General features: G+C 48.4%; 1 protein-coding gene across 1 annotated transcript in view; it reads right to left on the bottom strand.

Moving 5' to 3' along the window:
- LOC140372560 (syntaxin-binding protein 6-like) overlaps positions 1-24,337 on the bottom strand; it is a gene marked incomplete at its 3' end in the record, with an annotated part of 116,155 nt that overhangs the window by 16,198 nt on the left and 75,620 nt on the right. The window contains exon 3 of the mRNA XM_072459693.1: positions 8,160-8,290. Coding sequence (XP_072315794.1) covers positions 8,160-8,290 — 131 coding nt within the window. The remainder of the gene's footprint in view (positions 1-8,159; positions 8,291-24,337) is intronic.

The raw sequence follows: 24,337 nt of genomic DNA on the forward strand, positions 1-24,337 counted from the left end.
TGGACACAAGCTGAGGCTCTGGACACAGGCTCAGGACACAGGCTCTGGAGGACACAGGCTCTGGACACAGGCTCTGGACACAGGCTCAGGACACAGGCTCTGGACACAGGCTCTGGACACAGGCTCTGGACACAGGCTTTGGACACAGGCTCTGGACACAGGCTCAGGACACAGGCTCTGGACACAGGCTCTGGACACAGGCTCTGGACACAGGCTCAGGACACAGGCTCAGGACACAGGCTCTGGACACAGGCTCTGGACACAGGCTCAGGACACAGGCTCTGGACACAGGCTCTGGACACAGGCTCTGGACACAAGCTGAGGCTCTGGACACAGGCTCAGGACACAGGCTCTGGAGGACACAGGCTCTGGACACAGGCTCTGGACACAGGCTCAGGACACAGGCTCTGGACACAGGCTCTGGACACAGGCTCTGGACACAGGCTCTGGACACAGGCTTTGGACACAGGCTCTGGACACAGGCTCAGGACACAGGCTCTGGACACAGGCTTTGGACACAGGCTCAGGACACAGGCTCTGGACACAGGCTCTGGACACAAGCTCAGGCTCTGGACACAGGCTCTGGACACAGGCTCAGGACACAGGCTCAGGACACAGGCTCTGGACACAGGCTCTGGACACAGGCTCAAGACACAGGCTCAGGACACAGGCTCAGGCTCTGGACACAGGCTCTGGACACAGGCTCTGGACACAGGCTCAGGACACAGGCTCAAGCTCTGGACACAGGCTCAGGACACAGGCTCTGGACACAGGCTTTGGACACAGGCTCAGGACACAGGCTCAGGCTCTGGACACAGGCTCAGGCTCTGGACACAGGCTCAGGCTCTGGACACAGGCTCAGGACACAGGCTCTGGACACAGGCTCAGGATACAGGCTCAGGACACAGGCTCTGGACACAGGCTCAGGACACAGGCTCTGGACACAGGCTCTGGACACAGGCTCTGGACACAGGCTCAGGACACAGGCTCAGGACACAGGCTCTGGACACAGGCTCTGGACACAGGCTCAGGACACAGGCTCTGGACACAGGCTCAGGACACAGGCTCTGGACACAGGCTCAGGACACAGGCTCTGGACACAGGCTCTGGACACAGGCTCAGGACACAGGCTTAGGCTCAGGCTCAGGACACAGGCTCAGGCTCAGGACACAGGCTCAGGACACAGGCTCTGGACACAGGCTCTGGACACAGGCTCAGGACACAGGCTCTGGACACAGGCTCTGGACACAGGCTCAGGACACAGGCTCAGGACACAGGCTCTGGACACAGGCTCTGGACACAGGCTCAGGACACAGGCTCTGGACACAGGCTCTGGACACAGGCTCTGGACACAAGCTGAGGCTCTGGACACAGGCTCAGGACACAGGCTCTGGAGGACACAGGCTCTGGACACAGGCTCTGGACACAGGCTCAGGACACAGGCTCTGGACACAGGCTCTGGACACAGGCTCTGGACACAGGCTCTGGACACAGGCTTTGGACACAGGCTCTGGACACAGGCTCAGGACACAGGCTCTGGACACAGGCTCTGGACACAGGCTCTGGACACAGGCTCAGGACACAGGCTCAGGACACAGGCTCTGGACACAGGCTCTGGACACAGGCTCAGGACACAGGCTCTGGACACAGGCTCTGGACACAGGCTCTGGACACAAGCTGAGGCTCTGGACACAGGCTCAGGACACAGGCTCTGGAGGACACAGGCTCTGGACACAGGCTCTGGACACAGGCTCAGGACACAGGCTCTGGACACAGGCTCTGGACACAGGCTCTGGACACAGGCTCTGGACACAGGCTCAGGACACAGGCTCTGGACACAGGCTCTGGACACAGGCTCTGGACACAGGTTCAGGACACAGGCTCTGGACACAGGCTCAGGACACAGGCTCTGGACACAGGCTCTGGACACAGGCTCAGGCTCAGGACACAGGCTCAGGACACAGGCTCAGGACACAGGCTCTGGACACAGGCTCTGGACACAGGCTCAGGACACAGGCTCTGGACAGGCTCAGGACACAGGCTCAGGACACAGGCTCTGGACACAGGCTCAGGACACAGGCTCTGGACACAGGCTCAAGACACAGGCTCAGGCTCAGGACACAGGCTCAGGACACAGGCTCAGGACACAGGCTCTGGACACAGGCTCTGGACACAGGCTCTGGACACAGGCTCTGGACACAGGCTCAAGACACAGGCTCAGGCTCAGGACACAGGCTCAGGACACAGGCTCAGGACACAGGCTCAAGACACAGGCTCTGGACACAGGCTCAGGACACAGGCTCAGGACACAGGCTCTGGACACAGGCTCAGGACACAGGCTCAGGACACAGGCTCTGGACACAGGCTCAAGACACAGGCTCTGGACACAGGCTCAGGACACAGGCTCAGGCTCAGGACACAGGCTCAGGACACAGGCTCAGGACACAGGCTCTGGACACAGGCTCAGGACACAGGCTCAGGACACAGGCTCTGGACACAGGCTCAGGACACAGGCTCAGGACACAGGCTCAGGACACAGGCTAAGGACACAGGCTCTGGACACAGGCTCAGGACACAGGCTCAGGACACAGGCTCTGGACACAGGCTCAGGACACAGGCTCAGGACACAGGCTCTGGACACAGGCTCAGGATACAGGCTCAGGACACAGGCTCTGGACACAGGCTCAGGACACAGGCTCTGGACACAGGCTCTGGACACAGGCTCTGGACACAGGCTCAGGACACAGGCTCAGGACACAGGCTCTGGACACAGGCTCTGGACACAGGCTCAGGACACAGGCTCTGGACACAGGCTCAGGACACAGGCTCTGGACACAGGCTCAGGACACAGGCTCTGGACACAGGCTCTGGACACAGGCTCTGGACACAGGCTCTGGACACAGGTTCAGGACACAGGCTCTGGACACAGGCTCAGGACACAGGCTCTGGACACAGGCTCTGGACACAGGCTCAGGCTCAGGACACAGGCTCAGGACACAGGCTCAGGACACAGGCTCTGGACACAGGCTCTGGACACAGGCTCTGGACACAGGCTCTGGACACAGGCTCAGGCTCTGGACACAGGCTCTGGACACAGGCTCAGGACACAGGCTCAGGACACAGGCTCTGGACACAGGCTCTGGACACAGGCTCTGGACACAGGCTCAGGACACAGGCTCTGGACACAGGCTCTGGACACAGGCTCAGGACACAGGCTCTGGACACAGGCTCAGGACACAGGCTCAGGACACAGGCTCTGGACACAGGCTCTGGACACAGGCTCAGGACACAGGCTCTGGACACAGGCTCAGGACACAGGCTTAGGCTCAGGCTCAGGACACAGGCTCAGGCTCAGGACACAGGCTCAGGACACAGGCTCTGGACACAGGCTCTGGACACAGGCTCAGGACACAGGCTCTGGACACAGGCTCTGGACACAGGCTCAGGACACAGGCTCAGGACACAGGCTCTGGACACAGGCTCTGGACACAGGCTCAGGACACAGGCTCTGGACACAGGCTCTGGACACAGGCTCTGGACACAAGCTGAGGCTCTGGACACAGGCTCAGGACACAGGCTCTGGAGGACACAGGCTCTGGACACAGGCTCTGGACACAGGCTCAGGACACAGGCTCTGGACACAGGCTCTGGACACAGGCTCTGGACACAGGCTCTGGACACAGGCTTTGGACACAGGCTCTGGACACAGGCTCAGGACACAGGCTCTGGACACAGGCTCTGGACACAGGCTCTGGACACAGGCTCAGGACACAGGCTCAGGACACAGGCTCTGGACACAGGCTCTGGACACAGGCTCAGGACACAGGCTCTGGACACAGGCTCTGGACACAGGCTCTGGACACAAGCTGAGGCTCTGGACACAGGCTCAGGACACAGGCTCTGGAGGACACAGGCTCTGGACACAGGCTCTGGACACAGGCTCAGGACACAGGCTCTGGACACAGGCTCTGGACACAGGCTCTGGACACAGGCTCTGGACACAGGCTTTGGACACAGGCTCTGGACACAGGCTCAGGACACAGGCTCTGGACACAGGCTTTGGACACAGGCTCAGGACACAGGCTCTGGACACAGGCTCTGGACACAAGCTCAGGCTCTGGACACAGGCTCTGGACACAGGCTCAGGACACAGGCTCAGGACACAGGCTCTGGACACAGGCTCTGGACACAGGCTCAAGACACAGGCTCAGGACACAGGCTCAGGCTCTGGACACAGGCTCTGGACACAGGCTCTGGACACAGGCTCAGGACACAGGCTCAAGCTCTGGACACAGGCTCAGGACACAGGCTCTGGACACAGGCTTTGGACACAGGCTCAGGACACAGGCTCAGGCTCTGGACACAGGCTCAGGCTCTGGACACAGGCTCTGGACACAGGCTCTGGACACAGGCTCTGGACACAGGCTCTGGACACAGGCTCAGGACACAGGCTCAGGACACAGGCTCTGGACACAGGCTCAGGCTCAGGACACAGGCTCAGGACACAGGCTCAGGCTCTGGACACAGGCTCAGGCTCAGGCTCTGGACACAGGCTCAGGACACAGGCTCTGGACACAGGCTCAGGACACAGGCTCAGGCTCAGGCTCTGGACACAGGCTCTGGACACAGGCTCTGGACACAGGCTCAGGACACAGGCTCTGGACACAGGCTCTGGACACAGGCTCAGGACACAGGCTCTGGACACAGGCTCAGGACACAGGCTCAGGACACAGGCTCTGGACACAGGCTCTGGACACAGGCTCAGGACACAGGCTCTGGACACAGGCTCAGGACACAGGCTTAGGCTCAGGCTCAGGACACAGGCTCAGGCTCAGGACACAGGCTCAGGACACAGGCTCTGGACACAGGCTCTGGACACAGGCTCAGGACACAGGCTCTGGACACAGGCTCTGGACACAGGCTCAGGACACAGGCTCAGGACACAGGCTCTGGACACAGGCTCTGGACACAGGCTCAGGACACAGGCTCTGGACACAGGCTCTGGACACAGGCTCTGGACACAAGCTGAGGCTCTGGACACAGGCTCAGGACACAGGCTCTGGAGGACACAGGCTCTGGACACAGGCTCTGGACACAGGCTCAGGACACAGGCTCTGGACACAGGCTCTGGACACAGGCTCTGGACACAGGCTCTGGACACAGGCTTTGGACACAGGCTCTGGACACAGGCTCAGGACACAGGCTCTGGACACAGGCTCTGGACACAGGCTCTGGACACAGGCTCAGGACACAGGCTCAGGACACAGGCTCTGGACACAGGCTCTGGACACAGGCTCAGGACACAGGCTCTGGACACAGGCTCTGGACACAGGCTCTGGACACAAGCTGAGGCTCTGGACACAGGCTCAGGACACAGGCTCTGGAGGACACAGGCTCTGGACACAGGCTCTGGACACAGGCTCAGGACACAGGCTCTGGACACAGGCTCTGGACACAGGCTCTGGACACAGGCTCTGGACACAGGCTTTGGACACAGGCTCTGGACACAGGCTCAGGACACAGGCTCTGGACACAGGCTTTGGACACAGGCTCAGGACACAGGCTCTGGACACAGGCTCTGGACACAGGCTCTGGACACAGGCTCTGGACACAGGCTCAGGACACAGGCTCAGGACACAGGCTCTGGACACAGGCTCTGGACACAGGCTCAAGACACAGGCTCAGGACACAGGCTCAGGCTCTGGACACAGGCTCTGGACACAGGCTCTGGACACAGGCTCAGGACACAGGCTCAAGCTCTGGACACAGGCTCAGGACACAGGCTCTGGACACAGGCTTTGGACACAGGCTCAGGACACAGGCTCAGGCTCTGGACACAGGCTCAGGCTCTGGACACAGGCTCTGGACACAGGCTCTGGACACAGGCTCTGGACACAGGCTCTGGACACAGGCTCAGGACACAGGCTCAGGACACAGGCTCTGGACACAGGCTCAGGCTCAGGACACAGGCTCAGGACACAGGCTCAGGCTCTGGACACAGGCTCAGGCTCAGGCTCTGGACACAGGCTCAGGACACAGGCTCTGGACACAGGCTCAGGACACAGGCTCAGGCTCAGGCTCTGGACACAGGCTCAGGACACAGGCTCAGGACACAGGCTCAGGACACAGGCTCAGGCTCAGGCTCTGGACACAGGCTCAGGCTCAGGCTCTGGACACAGGCTCTGGACACAGGCTCTGGACACAGGCTCTGGACACAGGCTCTGGACACAGGCTCAGGACACAGGCTCTGGACACAGGCTCAGGACACAGGCTCAGGACACAGGCTCAGGACACAGGCTCAGGACACAGGCTCTGGACACAGGCTCAGGACACAGGCTCAGGACACAGGCTCAGGCTCAGGCTCTGGACACAGGCTCAGGACACAGGCTCAGGACACAGGCTCAGGACACAGGCTCAGGCTCAGGCTCTGGACACAGGCTCAGGCTCAGGCTCTGGACACAGGCTCTGGACACAGGCTCTGGACACAGGCTCTGGACACAGGCTCAGGACACAGGCTCTGGACACAGGCTCAGGACACAGGCTCAGGACACAGGCTCAGGACACAGGCTCTGGACACAGGCTCAGGCTCAGGCTCAGGCTCAGGCTCTGGACACAGGCTCAGGACACAGGCTCAGGCTCAGGCTCTGGACACAGGCTCAGGCTCAGGCTCTGGACACAGGCTCAGGACACAGGCTCTGGACACAGGCTCAGGCTCAGGCTCTGGACACAGGCTCTGGACACAGGCTCTGGACACAGGCTCTGGACACAGGCTCAGGACACAGGCTCTGGACACAGGCTCAGGACACAGGCTCAGGACACAGGCTCAGGACACAGGCTCTGGACACAGGCTCAGGCTCAGGCTCAGGCTCAGGCTCTGGACACAGGCTCAGGCTCAGGCTCTGGACACAGGCTCAGGCTCAGGCTCTGGACACAGGCTCTGGACACAGGCTCAGGACACAGGCTCAGGACACAGGCTCTGGACACAGGCTCAGGCTCAGGCTCAGGCTCAGGCTCAGGCTCTGGACACAGGCTCAGGCTCAGGCTCTGGACACAGGCTCAGGCTCAGGCTCTGGACACAGGCTCAGGACACAGGCTCTGGACACAGGCTCAGGACACAGGCTCAGGACACAGGCTCTGGACACAGGCTCAGGCTCAGGCTCAGGCTCAGGCTCAGGCTCTGGACACAGGCTCAGGCTCAGGCTCTGGACACAGGCTCAGGCTCAGGCTCTGGACACAGGCTCAGGACACAGGCTCTGGACACAGGCTCAGGCTCAGGCTCAGGCTCAGGCTCTGGACACAGGCTCAGGCTCAGGCTCTGGACACAGGCTCAGGCTCAGGCTCTGGACACAGGCTCTGGACCCAGGCAATGAACGGCGTGGGTTGAATAAATACTTGTGGCGTTCACGTCCGTGTCGTGCAGCCGTGCGTCTGGAGCAAACATGGTGGAGACAGGAGCTTTCATCCTCTGAGCAGTTTGGACAGTTTGAGGAAGGAACATGTGCAGAACACCACTTATGTGTTGTGCCACTTACAAACAAAACCATGATGAGCTTTGCACTTTCACTTTCCATACGCAGCCATTTAGTAACTGCAGCTTCAAAATAAGACACGACAACTTTCACAGGGCCAAGGTTCTTGTTACATTTAAGGCTTTTGTTGTAAATCACCAGCCTGTCGATGCGATGGGAAACCATTTGGCTCAGTCACTTCATACGGCTGATCGACCACACATTTGGCTCTGGAGCTCTATTATTCTTTGAACTAAAAGACCAGCGGGAGAGCTCGTAGTTCCGTGGTGTGGCTGCTCCGTGTTGTTGTCCGGGAGCAGGCGAGGAGCGAGCGGGAGCAGACATCAGGACTTAAAGAGCACATCAGAGCGTTTTAACCAAGACGGTTTCATAAGGAGCTTAAACGATGTGACTGCAGTAACTTACAGATCATCTACCTCAAGACAAAGTGATAATGATGTAAAGTGCGATGGGTCTGATCGGCCCATTTTGCTCGTAACTTCTGCCGATCGTGATCCACGGACAATCGATCGGAATGCCTCTAAAATAATCCAGAAGAATACCTGACCAATACTAAAACAGGTAGAGTATGTAAACTAGATTGTGTGTCGTGTGTAAACGGAGCAGCAGAGACAAAGCAGACAGACGTACTTTGTTGGCGTCGATGCCGTTGACCTGTCGGAGCTGGTCTATGCTCCACTGTGACCTCTTCACGAAGGAGGACGAGCCCTGGAACTGCTTCACTTTGGTGATGGACAGGAGCGCCGGCTTCTTATTGGTCACTATGGAAACACAAAGACACACACATTCACCGTCAATCCCAGCAGGACGATAGGACTTCCCCCTTGTGCCACCTCATAAACTCATTCCCTCACATATTCAGGTTGTAACTCGTCCATCTGTCGCCTACTCGTCTCCGTGGAGATGTCAGTGTGTCCCCTAGAATGTCCCACGGTATGGCATTAAACTCATATTGTAGCTCGTTCACCTGCTTGTCTTGGTGGATTGCTTTACTGTGGAACAGCCCAAGCATTTATTTATTTATTGAGTCTATAGCGATATTGGCGTTCTGCTGTTGCCAATTTTAAGTCGACGTAACGTTCACAAATTAATGTTTAATTTCAAAAGAAAAAACAGATAAAATAATAATTACAATGTATTTTTGTTTAGAAAAATGCATTATTGTGTAAATATACATCCATATTTTTATTAGTCAAATTGCTCTTCTATTTCCATTTTTGCTCATTTGTCTGTTCAAAAAAATTATATAAAAAATAAAATAACACAATTTCCGCTGATATTGGGACTAGGCAAATGAGCAGGTGAGAGACCAGGTACAGAATGTGATATTATGGAACAATGTAATAAAGTACTTCCAGATGGCCGAGTGGTTAAAGCAGCAGCACCGTTTTATTACAATTTGGACTTTGATAACATAATGCGGCTGAACAAACCGTCTAACAGAAAAGTGACATCGTGCACCTTTAACACAGCACATTATACTGGGTCTAGTCCTGCTGAACACACCACAACAGTATATTATTGTGTGGTGCAGCTTAGTATCTTAGGGCTTTAGGTGGCTTCCCTCTGTAGTAAAGTGGATAACCGCTCTGTAACTGTCTGTCCACACCTCAGGTCAGTAAAAGAATGCTGTCTGTGGGCGGCAACACACAAAGAGGTGTAACAATGAGCTAACCCTCACATCTGCAGCCAACCACAGTGACTTTTATGAGCAAACAGAAACATGCAGGACAAACAGCACATAGAGTCTGGTTAAGAGGGAGATGTGTTTCCTCTGGACTGGTGCTGGACAAGTGGGAAGAGTCAAAATGATCTTAACTACGGTTACTTTGAAATGAAAAAGTAAAGGCACAAAAGAAATGATTTGGGGTGAATACTATGAAGGCTATACATTTTTTGTAAAGATATAAAATGGCTGAGTTGAGTATTATGTACATGAAAAGTACATTAAAACTCCATTAAAATCCCTTTCAATGTATCTTGATGTAAAAAAAATGTAATTCTTTACACTAATGACTAATATGTTGTTCTATGCACGGTTACCAATAGTGACAAGTAACATAGTCTCTTTACACCAAACTGTATTAAGATAAGATAAGATAAGATATGGCTTTATTTGTCCACACATGGGGACATTTTGGTGCTGCAACGCAAGTAGATACAGAAGAAAGGAACAGATAACGCTCTTAATAGAAAAAAACTCTAATAAACAAAACTCTTATTTACAGAACCTCTCATATTCTTCATAGGGAATAGAGAAAAAAAATAAAATAGAAATAAAAAGAAAAAAAGAAAAAAACTAATCATAGTGGTAAAGAATCATATCATTATTTTATTGCTTATTACATACATGTTACGCAAAAAACTGCAATACAATTCATTCAAGTTTGTGGTTCGAAACGTGACAAATTGTGCTAAAGTTCCATGAATACTTTTGCGCGCCCCTGCACGTCCTGGTGCCGCTTTAGGGTGCATTTTAGCGGGTTGTGTCCCTGCTCTTTACCGGCTTTACTCAACATAAATCCTCTTTTGCAAAAGAACGGCAACTTTTTCCAAGCTTATTTCGTGCATTCTTACTCAGTCGTGCTTTAAAAACTCCACAATAACAAAGCTACGGTGCAGTTTGTGAATGGACAGATGACATCACTGAGCGACTTCATAACATTGTTTGACGTGGCCATTAGCCGGGCTTGAGACTTCCAGCTAAACACATGTCTTTCCTCTGCCATTGTTAGCATGAGGAAAGCATTAGCTCAGCCGGATGTCTTCCATTACACTGTACGATGACGTCAGCGCACATGTCCTAAGTCTGCCCTGGTCGGGAGGTTAACCACTCTGCCACTCCCCCATCGCCAACCTCCTAACACCTGTTTACAGTTCAAAGGTCGCCATTCATCTGTCCCGCGGCCGTATCCAGGGACGACGAGAGCGCTCCACTCGGGCTTCCGCTTGCTATTGTGTCATATCCAAAAGCAGGAAGTGGCGTTCTGCTGTGTGACAGTGTTTTCCATGTGTGAGCCGGCGGGCAGGCGCTTTGTTGTGAGCTTTGACTGAGAAAGGCACAGGAAAAGATTCACTGTCCCGTGTAAAGGTGGTAAACGGTGTCTTTTGTGTCTTTAATGTGTTTTAAAGCCGTTTCCTCTTCAAAAAACATACCTCAAATTGTGTTTTGTTTCATTCGACATGTTTAAAGGCGCATTATGTAACTTCCATGGAGACAAGTGACGACACCAGGACAAGTTACAGGTCAGAGCTGTGGAGAGGCGAGCCTGCTCACAATACGATACACAACCACCTGTAATTGAATGTTTAAGGTCACACTGAACATTACAAGTCAGTAAGTATTTTTGACATTAATAACACATTTGTACATGCATTTTTGCACAACTACAGCAAAACACAGCACATTTTATACTGGTTTATCACCGCAATTCTTAGTTTCACATTTTATAGGCTTAAGAGATCTCCAAATGCATTTCCGAGGACATAAAGGGGTCTACTTTTTTTATTTTTATGCATAAATAAATAGATATTTTGGGAGTTAAATCCATGTCAAATGCCATATTCACAACCTTAAAAAAGATCTTGCTCCGTTGTAACTAACTGAGCTAATAACAGCGCTTGTTTCATGCTAAGGACCAGCAGCTCTACACCAAAACACACAAAGAAGAAGAACACTGATACAGTAGAATTTATAAATGTATATATAGATTTGAAATACCTAAATGATTATGATAAATGATATACCTAAATGTACATGCAGAAAAAATACATCCACACACAAGGCTAAACAAGCGTTAGCATCAAAGCTAAGTAGTGTAGGCAACTTCAGCGCTGAAATGAACAGAAGTCAGAAGTGTTCAGACTTTATAAATACAGTGGAGTACTTATTTAATTACTGCTAAGCTTCCCAATAAAACTCAACTCTAGGTATGTTTTTGATGAGGAAACAACACGTATCCTCCGCCCTTTCCGCTGGGTCCCCATGTGCTCCTGTGCATATCAAACACCGGGCGGAAACAGAGGGACTCATCAAGAACAAGACACGTCACATCACTGATCTTAAAGCAGGGCCCCGTGGATGTGCTGTCGGCCCTGTGGATGTGCTGTCACAGTGATGGATGGAGTTTGTTTTGTTCTAATTACTTGAAGACTTTAAGCACTATAAGCAAAATGTATTTTTTCCATGAACATACTTGGATAAGTCTGCATGAAGATGAGCTGTTAAAGGTGCATTATGGGTCCATCCTCTGGCTCTCTGTGTGGAGTTCCCATATTTCTCCTTGTGTCATGTGGGTTTTATACTGGCTCCGGTTTCCTTCATTAACCAAAACATGCACCGGAGGTAAAATAATGGCTAAGGTCCAGCCCAAGACCAGCTCACGATCAGGATTTATCTTTATTCAATGACTGATTTGCTTGTGATTTGCTTGAAAAACAGGCTTACTGTGAGTGGGCTGGCCTCTTCAAAAAGAGAACCAACAGCCAATCAGAGATAGAGAAGAACCAACAGACAGCCAGAGCAGCCAATCAGTGCTGAGGGAAAGGCCCGGAGCAGAGGGCTGTCAGCTGTCAGCGCCGGGGCAGAAGAGAGAGCACGGAGTAGGGCAGAGACACTGACCCACAGCAGCCACGGCCCCAAAAGTAGTAAGTTAGTATTTTTTATTTGTATAGCACATTTCAAATCCAAAGTGCTTCACAATGGATGAGACAGAGATTAAAAAATTATTCAAAAAGTCCCACGGCCCACCGGGAAATGCCCCGACTCTCCCGATTAGCCATGTGACGTCATAAAGCCGTGTGATTCATGAAGCATGTGATGTCATAAAGCCGTGTGACGTCATAAAGCCGTGTGACGTCATAAAGCCATGTGATGTCATAAAGCCGTGTGACGTCATAAAGCCATGTGATGTTTAAATCCATGTGACGTCATAAAGCCCCATAACGCTGTCTAACGTCTTAAAGCCGTGTGATGTCATAAAGCCATGTGATGTCATAAAGCCATGTGATGTCATAAAGCTTGCCTCGCGTATATAAGGGCGGGAACGAACACCACTCTTCATACCAATTTTGGACTCAAAGAGAAAACATCAAGTATGAAGAACGGACAAAGATTCACGCAGAACAACATGAGAGCTGCAGTTCAGGTTCCACCAGCAGGCGCCGCCTCTCGCTACCCACAGGAGAACCCACAGTTGATCGGGATGAGACGAGAGCTACAAAAACAGCTCCGCATCAACTCTATGCTATCGTCTAGAGTGAAGCAGTTGGAGGACGACGCCCAGCAGAGACGACAGAATCTGCAGGTGCAAGAGCTGAGCCGACATCTTCAGGCGGTCCAAACAAACTACGAAGATCAGCTCAATGTCAGTCGCATGCTGATGTGGAGAGTGATGGAGCAGCAGAAAGAGGTCCAGCAGAGCAAAGATCATGCACAGGATTTACAGGAGCAGCTGTGGGAGGCCGAAGAGGAAAAGGATGCCATGGTAGAGTTTGGGAATAAACTCTACAACAAGACCAGACGGAACGTTAATGACTTTATAGAAGATCTGTACCAGGAGAACGAACGTCTGTACACCTTCTCCACAGATCAGCAGACCATTGCCCTCCAAAAACAAGCAGAGGTGGAGGAAATGGAAAAGTTCACTCGGTGTCTCCAGGAACAAGTGGTGGCACTCAAAGTGAATCACTTCTTCAGCTGTGCAGCTGTTTGTGAACTGCAGGAGGCCATTGACACTATCGAGAAACAAGAGGTCGCCATGATGAGCATGAGGAAGGAACTGGAGAAGTACAAGGCCTTGAGTAAGCTGCACGAGGTCACTGAGGAGGCCGAGAGCAAGGACGAGGTCAGCGAGGAGGCCGAGAGCAAGGACGAGGTCACAGAGGAGGCCGAGAGCAAGGACGAGGTCACCGAGGAGGCCGAGAGCAAGGACGAGGTCACCGAGGAGGCCGAGAGCAAGGACAAGGTCACCGAGAGCAAGGACGAGGTCACCGAGGAGGCCGAGAGCAAGGACGAGGTCACCGAGGAGGCCGAGAGCAAGGACCAGGTCACTGTCCAGAATGAGCTCCAGAAGGATCAGTCAGTGGAGGAGCTCTAAGCCACGATGGACAAGAATAATTAGTTGTTACTAACCCTTAGTTGTAATAGTTGTATAAGTTGTATTATTTGTTTTAGTCTGCATTAGTTGTACAAATTACAAGGCCTCAATCATTCTTAATAAACTCTTTGTTCAATATGAATTATGTCTTTGTTCATGCTTTATTAAGTGTAGTTAAACCACACTCTTTACTGATTGTCATGTGCATCCTTCAGTTATTTAGTCATTTATTCAACAGGGACATTTCGATCATACGTTGATACAAAACAGTTTGCAGCCGGTGCGATGCACAAAGTCAGAGCTAATGTTCAGCTCCTGTCCCTGTTTTTTTTTACACTTTTTTTGGTAATCGAAGTCTACAAGTGGCACTGAATGTAAATAGTGATCAAATGTACAAAAAGACTGACCTATAGTTAATTTTATGCACATTTTGTTGACTGTTTTTTTTCTATAGAGGATTCTTTTGGACCAGATCTGCCGACGCTGGATATCTGCTGGTTCCTGGTTCTTTGGTCCACCTCCTCACCTAATAGCGCTGCAACGGTTCCAATGGACGTTGAGGTTTAAAGGGGCGGTAGTACAACTTTTGTTGAGTGCTCTCAAGGGAAGTTTTGTTTTGGACTGAACCAATTTGTTTTTTTATCTGAGATCTCAGGTATTTTGGCCAAACGTTGTTGAATGTATAAAATTGAATGTTGTTTAAAGATATAATTTGAACCACAAATACAAATCCTACTTCAACGTTGCAATCTTGTTGTTGTGTGCTTCCTTTGGGGTGGAATCTGTTGTTTAACTTATTTATATTTATATGACCAAACTCCTCATTGAACCTAGATTTAGACAACCCTAACCATTGATTGTTATAGCCATTACTAGCAGTACTACCACTGTAGGGTTACATTTGCATGTAAAACAATTTAAAGTACTTTCATCTTTTATTTAATATGAAGAGCACAAATGCTGAAATCCTATAAACCAGAGATCATGATCTTTCAATACTGTTTAATTCAATATAATAATGTTTCTTAGATACAAAATAAATACGGTTTACTTACCCGGAGATCGTCACGTTATCCCGGCGGACAAGATTTTTATAAGAGATCTTCTACTGAGAGTGTTTTTCAAACTTCCTATAAGTGATCTGTTCTTTTCTTCTGTATCTACCGTCGTTGCAACAATGAAATTTCCCCATGTGGGACAATAAAGGAATATCTTATCTTATTTGACACAAGGAGATCTCATGGAATATATAAAATGACAGCCTACAAAATAAACTACACACGTATATCCATTGCCCCGATGCTAACAACTCCAGAGGGCGGGGCCCTTGGGGCCCTTGGATACTTCCACATTGACACAGCTTTTGTTGCAAACAACTTTAAAAAGACTGAATTGTGGAGTAGAGATTGACGCCCGCCAACCTAGAGATCACTTTTGGCGCAAAATCAAACCGGGCATTTCCGAGTACAACCAAACGCAGCAGCCAATCAGATGCCTGCTTTTATCGAAATTAGATCACGGACACCGCTCGGCCAATGAGAAGCGAGAAGACTGCGAAGTGGGCATGTCTGTCAAAACGAAACTTAAGCAATGAAAATGCCCCAAATACAGTGATCCCTCATCTATTGCGGGGGTTACGTTCCAAGAAGAACCCGCGGGAGTCGAAATCCGCAAAGTTGAAACCTTTATTTTTTTACAGTTATTATACAATGAAATACTCCATAAAACATTGACGCTCATGCGTGCCGCTCTCACCGGCCTCGCAAACTTCAATTTGGCAAGTGGTTTTACGTACGTGTACATATTAATCCATAACGTTATTGACACACAGGTAGAGAAGAAGCAGAGAGACTGTTGTATGGCCAAATTACTAGTTAAATCTTGATTTCTTTCATGGAATTTCAATACAAGGGCACGGCGGGACCCCTCCTAATTCAAACCCTGGGCCCGCCGGTGATTTAAGGGCTTACGGGCCCCGGGCCCCCGTCTGTTTCGCTGCCTCTAAAATGTCGCGCTCAAGACATCATCATTCATATTTTTTTTATTCAAAGAATACATTGTGGTGACAACTCAGGATGTGAATCACAGAAGAAAACATATCTTAGAAGGATATAATATCTCAAGGTTACAGCAGCGTGGAATGTAATAAACAATGAAATAAACAACAATCAAATCATTCATATTAAAGGAGACATGTTTTTACTGAATCAAGGCCTGTACTCCGGGTTTTATTTACGTTTTACGCATTTATCCTTCGCATCATGTTAGCCACTAGTAAAACTGAAAATAAGACATAAAACAGACCACAAGATTCAAAAAGTCCCGCGGCCCACCGAGAAATGCCCCGACGCTCCCGATTAGCCAACATGCTACTGGTTCAAAGCAGTTGGGCTCTTTGTAACTATAGCAACAGAAAGCACGACGTCATAAAGCCGTGTGACGTCATAAAGCCATGTGATGTCATAAAGCCGTGTGACGTCATAAAGCCATGTGATGTTTAAAGCCATGTGACGTCATAAAGCCCCATAACGCTGTCTAACGTCTTAAAGCCGTGTGATGTCATAAAGCCATGTGATGTCATAAGGCCGTGTGATGTCATAAAGCTTGCCTCGCGTATATAAGGGCGGGAACGAACACCACTCTTCATACCAATTTTGGACTCAAAGAGAAAACATCAAGTATGAAGAACGGACAAAGATTCACGCAGAACAACATGAGAGCTGCAGTTCAGGTTCCACCAGCAGGCGCCGCCTCTCGCTACCCACAGGAGAACCCACAGTTGATCGGGATGAGACGAGAGCTACAAAAACAGCTCCGCATCAACTCTATGCTATCGTCTAGAGTGAAGCAGTTGGAGGACGACGCCCAGCAGAGACGACATCTCGAACTCACAATATTGGAACTGCAGAAAGAGCTGGACTCCAAGGACAAACTGAGCCAAGAGCTTCAGGAGGCTCAAAGAACCAACGTCGAGCTGCTCCACATCAATGGGAAACAGACGTGGAGAATGAGGGAGCTGGTCCAGCAGAAGGACGCCCTGGAAACTAAAGTAGAGGAGCTACAGAAGCAGCTGGACGAGCACCGTGAGAATCTGCAGGTGCCAGAGCTGAGCCGACATCTTCAGGCGGTCCAAACAAACTACGAAGATCAGCTCAGTGTCAGTCGCATGCTGATGTGGAGAGTGATGGAGCAGCAGGAAGAGGTCCAGCAGAGCAAAGATCATGCACAGGATCTACAGGAGCAGCTGTGGGAGGCCGAAGAGGAAAAGGATGCCATGGTAGAGTTTGGGAATAAACTCTACAACAAGACCAGACGGAACGTTAATGAATTTATAGAAGATCTGTACCAGGAGAACGAACGTCTGTACACCTTCTCCACAGATCAGCAGACCATTGCCCTCCAAAAACAAGCAGAGGTGGAGGAAATGGAAAAGTTCACTCGGTGTCTCCAGGAACAAGTGGTGGCACTCAAAGTGAATCACTTCTTCAGCTGTGCAGATGTTTGTGAACTGCAGGAGGCCATTGACACTATCGAGAAACAAGAGGTCGCCATGATGAACATGAGGAAGGAACTGGAGAAGTACAAGGCCTTGAGTAAGCTGCACGAGGTCACTGAGGAGGCCGAGAGCAAGGACGAGGTCAGCGAGGAGGCCGAGAGCAAGGACGAGGTCACAGAGGAGGCCGAGAGCAAGGACGAGGTCACCGAGGAGGCCGAGAGCAAGGACGAGGTCACCAAGGAGGCCGAGAGCAAGGACTTCATCACAGTCCAGAATGAGCTCCAGAAGGATCAGTCAGTGGAGGAGCTCTAAGCCACGATGGACAAGAAGAATTAGTTGTATGAATTAGTTGTTACTAACCCTTAGTTGTAATAGTTGTATAAGTTGTATTATTTGTTTTAGTCTGCATTAGTTGTATAAATTACAAGGCCTCAATCATTCTTATCTTATTCTTAATAAACTCTTTGTTCAATATGAATTATGTCTTTGTTCACGCTTTATTAAGTGTAGTTAAACCACACTCTTTGCTGATTGTCATGTGCATCCTTCAGTTATTTAGTCATTTATTCAACAGGGACATTTCGATCATACGTTGATACAAAACAGTTTGCAGCCGGTGCGATGCACAAAGTCACAGCTAATGTTCAGCTCCTGTCCCTGTTTTTTTTACACTTTTTACAGACATAAAAGACATTAAAACACATTTACATTTTTATAAATAAATCAGTGGTAAATATGTGCCCCGCCGCCGCAATTGTCGGACCATGTCGGCCTCGGTGAAACTGAGAAAAACAGCATTTTACTTTTTTTCCCCCAAATTTGTGATTTTCATTTTTTTGCAGAATGTGCTAGTTGAAGTTATGAATAAGCCCCTGTGTGCTTCAGATAACACTATTGGTGGTCTTAAACGTATACATTAAGCTGTTAAAAATGTGGAGTTTTCGGGTCTTTTTCATGCTCTCCTGGGGGGCGTCACCTTTTTCTAGTCAACGTATTGTTTACATTTTCCACCAATCAGCTGTGATCCGCATGGCAGCTGCGTGCTCTGTGTTTTCCTCTCATTACTCCAGACCGTCTGCAGAGCACAGTCTTCAGAGCTTACATTTCCTGGACTACATTGCAACGGAACTGTTTACTCAGGTACACTTTTACTTTACTACTAAATTATTGCTTTAAGGCGGTCTCGTGATCACTTTAGAATCTTACTTGTCTGCTCCGGTGGAGCTAATGCTAAGCTAACATGTTGCTTCAGTGCACTCTGCAATACGGGCTTAATGTGACTACTTGCTGTTATCACCATGTTATCGGGTTATTTTTCGGCGTGGGTTGGCCCGTGGGTTGTGTGGGTCGTGCTTTGTGTGTGTTTTATGGTGGACTAAACCGGCTGTTAGCCCCACAGCCCGGAGCTAAACGCAGCTATTCGGAGCTAAGTTGTAAGCTAAACTTTGCTATGTTATCGGGTTATTTTTCGGCGTGGGTTGGCCCGTGGGTTGTGTGGGTCGTGCTTTGTGTGTGTTTTATGGTGCTAAACCGGCTGTTAGCCCCACAGCCCGGAGCTAAACGCAGCTATTCGGAGCTAAGTTGTAAGCTAAACTTTGCTATGTTATCGGGTTATTTTTCGGCGTGGGAAGAGAAAAAAACTACAACTCCCGATACCACTTCTGGTCACGTGGCTTACGTACGTTGCACGTCACGCACGCACTGCGTCACTCGAACCAATCACGCGCTTGCCTGGCCATTATCAGCTTCCTGTGTGTCTCTCTGTGCACGGTGTTGGGAGAGACAACAGGACGGCTGAACCAGGTAAGCTTTGCGACTAAAACACCCGCTTTTAATCACTTTAATGTGCGCCGGTTTTAAACTTGAGTGTATGTTTATGTTTTGGTGTGCTGTTCTGCAAGTGTTTTGCTTTTACGAGCCGTGTTATCTCAAGTGAGCTAACTAGCATCGCTAGCCGAGGGCAGATGTCCCAATATCTCCACGTTTTTCATCTAAAATACACCGTTAACGTCACAATGTGAACTGTTATCTGTGAAGCGTGTTATTCCCATATTACTGTTAACCCTAATCCTTTTATCCCCCTTTTCAGAATTGGCAAAGTCTGCTAAGGAGCGTGGTAAGTGTAAAACATTATTTTGGTGATTTTCATGTTTTAATGATTAGAGTATAATTAACCATAAGCAACATCTGTTTTTCAGGTGAGCCTGCAGTTTGTACATCAAGCTTCAGATCACTGTGGAAACAGCTTCTCCCACACATCAGAAGCTGCAGGCCACGCACAGATCTCTACAACAGAATCTAATGTGCTGTCTTTGGACCCTCACCGCCAGCAAGCAAAGACATCAGGATGCATTACAGCTTTGACTTTGCACAGCAGGTACTAATAATAGTGCAAATGCAGAATAGCAATTATAGAGACATATACGTCTTAATCAAATGTCATATGTATTAATCTAATCTCCTTTCTCTCTCTGTCTACTACAGATACACTTTCCGTCCAATCCTCTGCAGACGGGGCCAAGCTTCACTACACAATGGACATCCACTTCCTCATTGCTGGCCACACCAAATTCTCCCCTGATTGCGGCTTTGGACTTATCAAGCAAGCATACATGAAGACCAGGGTTGACATTTTGGAAGCCATCGCTGAGGTTAGTTTATTATACAGTTATTTGACTGCTGTAATGTGTAAACATTAGCCTGGCTTTTTTTACATTGTCGCCCTTGTCATCAGGTAGTGGAAAACAGCTCTCCTGAGTCTCACCTCAATATCCCACAGCTTGTTGGAACGGCGGATGGCAAAGTGTTTGTCAAGAACTTGGACTGGCAGAAGCATCTGAGTCCCTTCTTCAGACGGCTTCCAAAGATCAAGAGTTATCAGCACTTCAGGTATTTATATTGAAACTCTCACATTGTGTTAAAAAAATAAATAGTTAATGAGTGTTTTATGTGAAATAGTTAGCCATTTCTTAAATGTCCTGTTATTTGTTTACAGCTTTGATGCCAAGAGCCGAGAGTCACAGCACAGAAGAGTGCACAGACGAAGAAGAGGATGAGGATGTGATCTCTGATGTAATTGGACTCTGGTGGTGTACATATCATATCTCATATCTCATATCTCATATATTCAAAGCCATGGACCCGTTGCAGTTCGTATACCTGGCCCTGGCATCTGTTTATAAGAGTTCTTCTATTAAGAGTGTTTTTTAAACTTCCTATAAGTTACTGTCCTTTCCCCCTGTATCTACTGCGTTGTAACATTAAAGGCTATCTTATCTTATCTTTTGTTGTTTGTGTTGAATCATTCATTGCACCATTGTTGGTGCACTGAATCACCTGTGAATTATGTTTATCGACAAATACAATGAACCCTATTCTGATTTTGATTCTTTGATTCTATTCAAGGCCTTTTGTAATCCAAGTATTTCCATTTTAATATAGTAACTTCTAATTCTGATTCAAGTCCAGTTACCATCAATAACAACACTCCTCTTGAGTCTTCAGTGACAGCTGTAGGGGGAGGTGGTGTCAGTTTGACAGGGGGGAGGGCTTATCTCAATGAGATGCAAATGAGCCCCCCTGTGACTCTGGGCTCACTCCGGTGAGAAACTTTGGAAGCCGTTTTCTCAGTGAAAGGTTTTGAGAGTTGTATACATTCAAATGACCACAACTTGACCACATCTGTGAATAACTCAAAATGTCTCCGGGTAGACATGTAACTGGATCAGCCACGGTCAGTCACATATACACATCTACACAGCTCATTCTTCCTCACTCTACACTTTCACTCTGCACTTTCACTCTACACTTTCACTCTGCACTTTCACTCTACACTTTCACTCTGCACTTTCACTCTACACTTTCACTCTGCATTTTCACTCTGCACTTTCACTCTACACTTTCACTCTGCATTTTCACTCTGCACTTTCACTCTGCATTTTCACTCTGCATTTTCACTCTGCACTTTCACTCTGCATTTTCACTCTGCATTTTCACTCTGCACTTTCAATAACTGAAGACTTTGACGACGACGCTATCTGAACGGGCCATTAAAAACTAACTAGATTATAAATTAGATACAAAACTACTTAAATTAAGAGTTTTGTATTGAATATGTCAAGAAAATAAACAAAGAGTTGGTTGGTTAGAATGCTAAACTCATGTCATCAGGAGGTGGGAGTGAGAAGTTCTGGAGAAGGAGACATACTATTATGTTATAAAACGTTAATAATATGAGACCTTAAACATTACTGTCATTGAGATCAAAGTTTCTAACAATCCATCATAAAATGTTGCACTCAAGACATCATCATTCATCATTTTTCATTCAATGAATACATGAGTTATGATGACAACTCAGGATGTGAATCACAGAAGAAGACATATTTTAGAAGGATATAATATCAACAGCAGCGTGGAATGTAAGAGTAGTTAAAGGCAATAGCCATAAAAATAGTGCAGAATAAATTCAAATTGTCTTCATTACAAAGCAACTGTCTGTTAGCGTCACGTTGGGAACAAACCAAACTGTAAATGAGATGTTAAAACGGAACATTTGACATACATTATTTTATGAAACAGAAGATAAATAACAATGTAACTCAATAGGTAGAGTGAAGTGTATTTTAGAGGTATATAACCCAAAGTGAAGTCATCTGACAGGCCAGAACATTAAAGTGTCCATAGTCAAAGTACAGGAGCCTCACGGGGTCAAAGGTTAAGCCGGAGTTGAGTAGATAAGAAAACAGAGTCATCACAGGGTCAAAACCACAACATGAAAGGTTTCCAAGAATGAGCCGCAGAAGCTAAAACACCATCAGTGAGGAGTTGAGTTACAAATACAGGTGCCTTGGAGGATCAAAACTCAAAATGTCCATAGATTTGATAGAATTATAAACTGTACATTAGAAAGACCAACGCTGCGCCCGAATGACCTTTTTGGCAACAATTTCTCAAATGTATCACTCAGAATATCACCTGCTGTGCTATGTCATATTTGTGATGTTATTGCGTTAAAGATAATGAAGCCCCGAGTCAACGCTAACGGAGTCATGCTTTTGTCATGAATGGTGCTTGTTTCTGGACTTAAAACTGTGCCTCAGCAGTGCAGATTTTTTACCGGTGGAAAATTCAAACTGAGTGATTTTTGAGGCTCACAGAAGATGACCTCACAAACAGAACACACCTGTATTACGCTAAATACAACTCCAGGCTTGTTTTTTTGAAGGAACAACAACATAACGGTTAAAGTTCTCTATCTCCATGCTACCAGGGCAAGTTACAGGTCAGCTCTGTGGAGAGGCGAGCCCGCACAGGAAGAATTTTGAGCAATAAACACTCCCATAGTGAAATAAATGCCATTGTGTGCGGAATATTGCACGTAAACAGCAATGTCACATCTTCAGAGCGACAGGCAGACGTACCCACCCCCAGAAAAGTTACATAGTGCACCTTTAACTACATATACGTCCATACTTGTGTGTATTATGCTCTGCTCTGGTGACATGTCCACACTTCCTCCTTGAGTCGGGCCACATGTTGTGCTTGGCGTTCCCTGTATCCTCCACTCGCAGAGCAAACACTCTCAGGCTGCACTGTCCTCAGGTTCACAGATCACAGATGAGTCAACTTTATTGGAAAATGTTACCAGTGTTTTCCTTGAGCTGTCAGGAAATACTGCGAGAAGAACATGACTTTACAACTTGATAGTCACATTATCAACGTTGAATCACCTAAAGCGGCGAATCTTGATCAAACCAAACATTGAGTAACATTTTCCTTATTGAAATGCATAAATCTCAATACTGGATGAAATGATCCAATAGCATGCTAGGCTAATGCTGAATGCTTCTTTTTCAAGTACAGTGATCCCTTGCTATATCGTTGTTCGTGTTCTGCATTCTGATTGGCTAAACAGTCTCTCCGCGTCTTCTCTACCTGTGTGTCAATAACGTTATGGATTAATATGTACACGTACGTAAAACCGCTTGCCAAATTGAAGTTTGCGAGGCCGGTGAGAGCGGCATGCGTGAGCTGCGGGACACGCCGGTGAGAGAGCGGTGAGAGTACAGTACAAACGTTTATACAGTACTTTTATTTGTCAAACAAATGCTTGAGCTTGTAAAAAGGTTTTGTTCCTTGCTTTCAATGTTTTATGGAGTATTTCATTGTATAATAACTAAGAAAGGTTTCTACTTCGCGGATTTCGACTCCCGCGGGTTCTTCTTGGAACGTAACCCCCGCGATAAACGAGGGATCACTGTATTCCCATGTTTCTTCAAGTTTAGCCGATATTGTTTGTAATTCAACTGCTTCAAAATCTCAGCTGCCAACAGTGACATTCAGGATTTTGTATTGAATTTAATTTATAAGTTGTAACATGAGATAATCACCCTGCTTTTTGTAATTGTATAAAGCGAAGAGTTCCTGCTTTACAGGAAATGGCTGGTTCATGGTTTTTCTGAAATGAAAGCTCGGGGCTGTTGTGATATAGAACATCTGCTGCGTTATGTCCTTCCTCAGGTGTAACAGTGAGTCTGCGGGGGGCGCTAAATAATGTGTATCCTCTCATTTGTTCTTGCTGTATCCTATAATTGGAAACATTGGCATATTAAATCATATTTTTAATGTTGAAAACCGTAGTACCCAATGCAGAAGTGCTTATACAACGCAATTTATCCTGTTTATAGATATTTCAGAGCGGATAATATTCCATTCCATTTGTAGCTGTGGTCGTAAAGTCTTTGATACATGTCGCTGTGGCAACTCCCGAACCCGGTGGTGGGCGGCAGAAATAAGGGTCAGGCTGAAGAAGGAGTCATATCAGCCCTTGTTGTCTTGTGGGTCTCCTGAGGCTGCTGTCAGGTTTCACGAGCATTCTGCAGCTCGGGCAGTCGCAGAGACCAAAAGAAACACTTCAGAGAGGACTTCAGAGGTCATTTGGCTTTGCTCAGGGCTGCCCGGTCCCTGCATGACCGGAGCAGGAGCTGTGGTCACATAAGTTAGACCTGTTCCCAGCAGTAGCATGCGGTCAGGGCAAGCAAGGCAAGCAGGGATTGACCAATAAATGTGTGCAGATTGTACGTGACCGTACAGGAGAAGGAGAAGGACATAAAAACTAACTTTAGAGACTACTTTGTTTGTGGCTAAGGCTCTGTTCTCTTTTCTAACATCAGACATGAGTCAGAGAGACAGTTTGTGGAATGATTTAAACA

The sequence above is a fragment of the Eucyclogobius newberryi genome, unplaced genomic scaffold, assembly GCF_026437365.1.
Source record: "Eucyclogobius newberryi isolate DKJ021-1_F unplaced genomic scaffold, fEucNew1.0.hap1 SCAF_252, whole genome shotgun sequence".
Lineage (NCBI taxonomy): Eukaryota > Metazoa > Chordata > Actinopteri > Gobiiformes > Gobiidae > Eucyclogobius > Eucyclogobius newberryi.